The 8,054-nt window shown below is 42.3% G+C and overlaps 1 protein-coding gene across 1 annotated transcript; it reads left to right on the top strand.

Moving 5' to 3' along the window:
* Nucleotides 1–3: 3 nt before the first annotated feature.
* Nucleotides 4–7,938, top strand: LOC103133253 (nebulin-like; the record flags this gene model as incomplete). The annotated part of the gene is made up of 29 exons (XM_007545025.2): nt 4–36; nt 123–227; nt 326–430; nt 538–642; nt 739–846; nt 943–1,053; nt 1,377–1,574; nt 1,751–1,855; nt 1,954–2,058; nt 2,155–2,259; nt 2,362–2,469; nt 2,565–2,678; nt 2,823–3,020; nt 3,125–3,229; nt 3,332–3,436; nt 4,308–4,415; nt 4,498–4,605; nt 4,699–4,806; nt 4,895–4,999; nt 5,101–5,205; nt 5,296–5,394; nt 5,504–5,608; nt 5,928–6,032; nt 6,127–6,231; nt 6,341–6,445; nt 6,538–6,642; nt 6,731–6,835; nt 6,922–7,026; nt 7,678–7,938. Coding segments are annotated over 29 exons (3,240 nt in total), but the record flags the coding sequence as incomplete, so codon positions are not given.
* Between the last annotated feature and the right edge of the window lie 116 nt (nt 7,939–8,054).

The following is an 8,054-nucleotide window of genomic DNA, read 5'->3' as shown; positions in this document are numbered from 1 at the left end:
GTCCAGGCCAGGAAGATTTACGAACTTCAGAGCGACGTGAGCAAACAAGCGACGAACTTTTGTATGGATCCTTTAAAACGTCAAAGCTTTTATTCCCAACTCGCTGTGGTTTCCGTCTGCAGAACGTCTACAGGGCTGATCTGGAGTGGATCCGGGGCTGCGGCTGGGTTGCAGCCGACTCTGTTGATCACGTCAAAGTCAAGAAAGCCCAGGAAATACTCAACGATGTACGGTTCTGTCAGCACATCCGACGTCTGCTATTTGTTTGAGTTGTTGTTGTCATGTCGTGGTTCATCTTGGTGGTTTTTTTTTTTTTCATCTGCAGAGGCTTTATAAGCAGAACGCCAAAGAATGCTTTGGAAAATTCAGCTTGATTGTGGATCGTCCCGAGATCATTTTGGCAAAAATAAACGCCGCTAACCTCAGCGACGTATGTAATCGAGCGCTTCACATCATAAATTAAAAGTTTTTAAAAAAAGAGGAAAAATCAATTAATTAATAAATGTTCATTACACTTTTTTTTTCTTTTTCCAACAGCTTAAATACAAAGAGTCTTTCAATGCAGAAAAAGGTCATTACATCGGCTCAGAGGACACGCCTCAGTTGGCACATAGCAGGGAAATGGGCAAGACCATCAGTGAGGTAACGTGAATCTGCAGACTGAGTTGCTTCTTTCTCCACCTTTACTTTGGCTTCAAACTTTTATTTATGACATTTTAACTCTTTTTCTCATTTTAGAAACTTTACAAATCGCAATGGGACAGCTCTAAAGCTACAAGCTACAACCTGAACCATGAATACATCCCGTTACTGAGCGGCAAGAAGGGCAGGGAGATTGCCAGTGATGTAAGTTTTTACTCTTTTCTGCTAAAAATACATGTGATTGTATATTTTCCTCTGGCTACATGTAAATAAAATGAATACTGCCATTGTTTTTGTTAGGTGAAGTACAAGGATTCTCATGAAAAAGCCAAGGGCCACTACATGGCTGGGACCCTGGTCGACTTCCCCGAGGTGATGCGCTGCGGCCAGCAGGAGAAAAACAAGGGACTGGTAAGATGTCAGCTAAATTCAACTTTAACTATTAACAGAAACCTAAGAAGCTTGAGGATACGTTCGTAAACATTAAAAAACAAAGAGTTTTTCGTCATTTTCTAGTGGAAGGAAAACATGACTCTTGTACAGATGTGTGTAGAAAAGAGCAAAGGCACAAAACAGGAATGTAAATCAATTCATATTTTGTCTTTTGTAAGTTGCTGATTAAGTACACTTTCTACTTTCGCAAAGAAAGATAAAGGTGTTTTCTTTCAGTTGCGTTTTTGGCTGAAGATGGAGCTTGACTCTTCCTTCTTCTGTATTAATGTGCGTCTTTACAGAGGCTCTACCAGAAGAACTACCACCAAACCAAGACCAAAATACACCTCCCATCTGACATCATCGCTAACCAGGTGGCCAAGCGCTGCCAGGACATGTTGAGCGACGTCCTGTACCGCACCCACCTGCACCAGTGGACCTGCCACCCGGAGCAGGAGGACGCCATCCGGGCCCGAAAGACCAACGAGATTCTCAGCGACGTAGGTCATCCTGCTGCGTCCCGATCGGGTTGTTGTCCAAACGCGTCGCGTGATCTTTTTGAAATTACAAACGGAAAACATTCCTCTTGTTGCCTTAGTCTCTTCTAAGCATTGAGAAAGTAAAGTCTAATTTATGTCTCTGTTGAGAAACAACATGTACCAATGCAATTCAACAGGTGTTCTACAAGGACGACCTGAACTGGATGAAGGGCATCGGCTGCTACGTCTGGGACACGCCAGAGATCATTCGCGCTAAGAAGTCCTACGAGCTGCAGAGCGAAGTCAGTATTTTCATGTTAAATGGTTCGTTAAAGTTTCAGAGAGAGAGAGAGAGAAAAAATATGATTAACTCCAAAATATTTTCTTTGTTATATTCCAGCGTAAATACAGAGCTGACGCCAAGAAAGAGTTTAACAACTACTCCATTGTGACCGACACGCCTGAGTACGTGACCGCCGTCCTGGGTCACACCTGGGCCAGTGACGTAAGTCGGCGTGATTTTAAAAAATCGTCGTAAATTTGTGGTCTGGACAGAAAAAAAAAATTGCATGTATCTTTAATCTTAAACTATGTTTTCTAGCTGAACTACAGGGAGGCTTATCACAAAGAGAAGCACATGTACACCACAGTTCTGGACACGCACGATTATGCCAGGTGCCACGACTTCAAATTGTTCTTCAGCAATGTGAGTAAAAATAATCATAAAAAAAATGTTTCACGTGTAAAAAAAAAAGTTTTTAAGATGCACTGGAACACTTTTGCAATGTTTTCAATTTCCTACCCGAAGAAAAACTACACAGCCGCCTGGGATAAGATCAAGGCAAAGAGCTACAAGATCCCAGTTGACTCCAACGCCTTGCAACACGCCAAACAACAGAAGGTCGTTCTCAGCCACGTAAGTTGAAGTTCAGCTCTTACAGAATCATAACCAAGAGGTGGTTTTGTTTAAAACTACTTTGTGGGACTATATGGATCTTCTTTCTTCTTTAGGTCAAGTACAAGGAGGATTATGAAAAGTTCAAGTCCCTCTACAGTCTGCCAAAGTCACTCGAAGACGATCCTGCCACTGCTCGTTGCGTCAAGGCCGGAAAGTTGGTTCTAGATGTAAGTTGTTTTTTTTTTTATTTTATTTTATTTTTAATCATCTGATCACCAAAAGTTAAACCATCTTTGTCAAGAATGACTCACGGTCGTGACAAGCTCCAAGTACTTCTAGTAGCACAAACGTCTGCCTCTTGTCCCATTCAGCGTCTGTACAAGGAGAACTACGAGAAGACTAAGGCCAAGAACCACATCCCGCCGGACATGCTGGAGATCCTGTCCGCTCGCAACACCCAGTCCACCGTCAGCGGCATCCACTATCGCAAGTATCTGCACCAGTGGATGTGCATGCCTGACATGCAGATGTACGTCCAGGCACGCAAAGTCAACGAGCAGCTCAGTGACGTGAGTAACAGTCAGACAGATGTCTGGTTCACTGGCATCTCTGAGTAGAAAGAGGTGAAGAGGAGGTTAATACAAAGTGCTAAATAGAAGTCATCCCCGCCCAGATCTTCTACAAGGACGACCTGAACTGGCTGAAGGGTATCGGGTGTTACGCCTGGGACACTCCAGAGATCCTCCGTGTGAAGCATGCTGGTGTCCTGCAGAGTGAGGTAAATGGCTTTTAATGTATTCATATTTAATTTAATTTCACATCGTGGCTTATTGCTTGTCTTTTACGCTCATTTGTTGTTTTTTTTTGTCTTTCATTCCAGACCAAGTACAGAGCCAAAGGCATTGAAGCGTTCAAGGAGTACAGCGTGGTGACGGACACTCCGGTGTATGAAACAGCCAAGCAGAACGCTCAGAACCTCAGTGATGTAATCATCTTCATCGTATTATTATTATGTCATGTTATGAAGTTATTGATTTTCTTGATTCACTTTCTAAATTAACATTTGTTGTCCAGGGTTTCCACTATGTGTAATTAATCGTGGTGCAGCGCCATGGCAAAATAAAAGCCGCCACACTTTTTATTTAATTTTTTTAATATATTTTAAAACAATATGAGATTTATGAATACATGCAGCTCTGGAGAAAATGAAGAACCCTCTGCACTGAACCTCATTGAAAACTTCCTGGTTATTCCACCAAATACTGATTTCTGAGTTAAAACATTAGTATTGTTGTTTCTAAATGAACATTAACTTGTTTTCTTTGCACCATTTGAGGTCTGAGAGCACTGCATCTTTTTCATGACTTTGACCATGTCTCATTTTCTGCACATAAATACTAAATATTTGCTTGATATTTAGGAGACATGTTGTCAATAGTTCATAGAGTAAAAGAACAATGTTCATTTTATTCAAACACGTACCTATGAAAAGTAAACTCAGAGGAACCAATCATTTTAAGTGCTCTCTTAATTTTTTCCAGAGCTCTACATACAGCCCATATTTGCACACTAACAAGAATCAGAGTCTGAAATGCATTTAAATATGAAGTGTTACAATTTACGTTATTTTGAAAAGACAACACTGCTAACTCCTGCCTTATGTTAACATATGCAGCATTTGAGTGACAGTAACACAGTGAATTTATATAATTTGGCCATCATGCACAATGTTTCAGATACGTTTTGAAAAAATAAATATCCTACAGGAAACCTTCATCGTTCACCACGCCTGATTTAATCATAAACACAGTCAGCATCATCAGTCAAATCGTTTTTTTTCCCTTCCCTTCGTCCAGCTTCACTACCGTTACGATTACAACGCCAACGTCAAGGGCAAGCACACCTCCCCTGCTGTTACCATGGAAACGGAAAGAGCCCGCCTGGCCAATCACATCCAGAGTGACGTGAGTTAATATTCCACATATTTTTTTTTTTTTATCATACATCGTGAAATAATCTCTCTGAAACTTGTTTGGCGTCTTCTAGAACTGGTACAAAGAGGCCAACAAGAGCTTCATGCCCACTGGCTACTCTCTGCCCAGCGACACGCCGCTCATCAAGCAGGCCAAGATGAACAGCATCGTCACCAGCAACGTGAGCGTTCAAACTTTCGACAGCGGTAGAGGAACGTGTCTTAAGGTGTTGCGATTTGACCTACGTTACACACGTCGTTTCTCATCTGTTCAGGTGAAATACAAGGAGGCCTTTGAGATGGTGAAGGCTAAAGCTTACACTCTTCATCCTGAAGGCGTCAACTTCGTCACCTCCAGAAAGGCTCACAAGATCATCAACGACGTAAGTGAAGAAACGAGCGAAGAGGCCCGTAACCCGTCGAGTGATAGCTTCACTCAACGAAACGATTCCCGTCTGTTCTCGTCCTCAGCGTCTGTATCGTGAGGCTTACCACAAGCAGAAGGACAAGATCCACACAACCTACGAAACTCCTGACTTCAAACAATTCAAGATGAACCAACAACACCTCAGCGACGTACGCCGCCGTCATCGACGTTGTTCACTTTTCTGGTTTGACCGAGTTGAGAGGACCTGCTTTGTTTTACGCGCCCGTTTTTGTTTTTGCTCCCCCACCAGCTGTGCTACAAGGAGAAATACTACAACAGCCGAGGCCAGCTGATCTCCATGCCTATCACGCCCCAACTCATGCACTGTCATCACGTCAATGAGATCACCAGCGAGGTATCGTCCAAGAAAAACAGACGTTATTGCCCCCCGCTTCTTCACAAAAATATGTTCTACAACCAAGTTTGTTGAACTTTGTCGTTTTAGCTGAAGTACAAAGAAGATCTGATGTGGCTGAGAGGTGTCGGCTGCTTCCTGTACAACACCCCGGAGATGGTCCACGTCCGGAACATCAACAAATTCAGGGTGCGTTGGAAGAAATGCTCCCATCGCCGTTCCAGTGTTTGTTTTCGGTGTGCTTTCTTCTTTTTTTCCAGCGGCGGTTCTCTCCTATCGCCTGTTTTTCCTTTTACAGACGAGCTACCCGGTGGACGCTAAGAAGAACCTGTCAAACTACACCGTGGTCCTGGATACGCCAGAGTACAACCGCGTGACTGAGCTGAAGACTCACTTCAGTGATGTGAGCTGTTTTTGGAAAAGTTTTTTTTTTTTTTACATTATTATTTTAATTTTATGTAATTGACCAACGCAAACTATTTGTTGCTCCAAAAATTTGACCTTTATGCAAGAAAATCATTAGGATCATAAAATTCATACATGTTTTGTTCAGTACGTTTTTTTGTACTCTGTTAAGTCAGATTTGGATCTACTGATCTCTGACAGGTGTGCTAGCTTTATTTAATGTGCAATATGCTTTAAAGGTTTTCAAACGTTGCATGTTTTTCATGTACTTTTTGCAGCAGGTTTAATTTTTGTGTTTCTTTCTTGTGTCGTTTCAGCGCATATACAGAGCCCAGAGCAAGAAGGACATGATGAAGGTTTCCTCCATCGCAGACTCTTTGGACATAAAGAGAGTCAAGTGGGCCCAGCAGCTGACTAACAAGGCAAGCTGAGACACGTCTCTGGTCTTTATTTATTATTTTCTCTACTGTAATATATTCTGATTGTTTATTTGATTTGTTTTTGTTGTTTCTACAGTACCAGTACACAAGTCTGGCATCAAAGGAGAGAACTCATTTCACTCCAGAAATGAACACTCCTAGTATTCAGCACGCAAGAAAAATGAAAGTTGTTTTCAGTGAGGTAAGCGCTCCAGCTTCCTCTAATGTACTTGATAAATAAGGTTACCTGAACCCATTGAGCTTTTCTAAAACGAACATCTAATATGTTACGTCTTCTGTTCTCCACTCAGAATAAATACAAAGAGCAATATGAAAAGATGAAGCACAGGTACACTGCTATCGCTGATACGCCTATCCTGATCCGGTCCAAGAAAGCCTACATGCAGTCCAGCAATGTAAGTCTTTGTTAGAAAATGTTTTCTGATTCAGAGCTTAAATAGGTATTTTAAAAAAATTACCTTTTTCGCACATTTTCTTCTCCCTTCAGTTGCGTTACAAGGAAACCTTCGAGCTTTCCAAGGGCCACTATCACACTGACAAGGACGCCCTGGACATCGTGTGCCACCGCAAATTCACTGACGACATCAGCGAGGTCAGCGGTCGAAACGAGCTGCTCTAAAATGACCGGTTTTCCATCTAGAGGTGGATGACTTGCGACTCGCTCCGTTTCTGCTCCACAGGTGAAATACAGAGAAAAGTACATCAACTCTCTGGGCACGTGGAAGTCCATTCCCGACCGCCCCGAGTTCTTCTTCAGCAAGATAGCCAACGATAACATCAGCAACGTAAGTACGCAAAGCTGCACCCAACAGGAGGCCTGACATGCTGTGCGATATCTGAGTGAAACTCTTGGTTTTGTTTGTGCTTTTAGGTGAAGTACAAGGAGGACTTGGAGTGGGTGAAGGGTATCGGGTGCTACGTTTGGGACACTCCTGAGTTGGTGATGGCTGATAGGAACAAGGCTCTGTACAGTGAGGTGAGGGAAAAATACATTTCATGTACCGTATTTTTCAGACTACAAGCCGCTAATTTCTTTTCCTGCTTTGAACCCGGTGCGGCTTTTCTGTGGATTTTTCTTCAACCACCAGGGGGCGCTTTAGCAGGAAGTGAATCATTGGAAGTCAAAATTGGAAATCAAAGAAGAAAGCGCTAATTTTCATTTAGAACAAGCACATGCTAGCAGCAGGCACCACGGAGAAATGTTTTCAAACTCATACCCCCTCATCGTGGAAACAACACGAAGAAGTTCATATGATGCAGCTTTTAATTTGAAGGCTATCGATCTGGCAGTACAGGAGGGAAATAGAACCGCTGCACTAAGCTCGGCGCGAACGAATCCAGGGTTCGGTGTTGGAGACGCAGGGCTGCGTCCTTAATAAATCCAGTAGATCTTATTTATTGTGGAAAACCGAGAGCGGCGGAGATACCAGCGGTTTATAGCCCGGTGCGGCTTATATATATATACGTTTCCAATTAAAAGAAAAAAAAACTTTATAGATGCGGCTTATAGTAAGGTGCACTCTACAGTCCGGAAAATACGGTATTCATGTTTACAACAAGAATACATTCTGTTTGTTTTCAACCATCCTTTTATTTATTTTATTTTTATTTTTTTATTTTTTTACAGCGCCTGTACAAAGCCTCATATGAGAAGAACAGAGGAAACTTCAGATACACATGCGACACGCCGTACTTCGAGGCGACAAGGAACGCCTCGGTTCTGATCAACGACGTGAGTCCTTCCCTTCTATTGACTCAAATTATTTCATTATTATTTGCTTTGAAATGATCAACTGTGTTTATTTGTCTCTTTGCTTCTCTCTTGGACTCTACATGGAGGTAAAATAATGTAAATGTTTTTATTTTATTAGATTTTTTTTGCTTAAATCACCGATTCTCAACATTGGGGGAGCTAACAGCTTTTTGTGGTGGTGAGGGGGGCGGCGCCAGGCTTTACTGTGAAATCATTTTGTTGAACAGGCAGCCCAGGTGTCCACTTTTACA

This window comes from Poecilia formosa, unplaced genomic scaffold (assembly GCF_000485575.1).
Source record: "Poecilia formosa unplaced genomic scaffold, Poecilia_formosa-5.1.2 Scaffold2441, whole genome shotgun sequence".
Classification (NCBI taxonomy): domain Eukaryota; kingdom Metazoa; phylum Chordata; class Actinopteri; order Cyprinodontiformes; family Poeciliidae; genus Poecilia; species Poecilia formosa.
The sequence above is the reverse complement of the archived record's forward strand: the minus strand, read 5'-3'. Positions and strand labels throughout refer to the sequence as shown.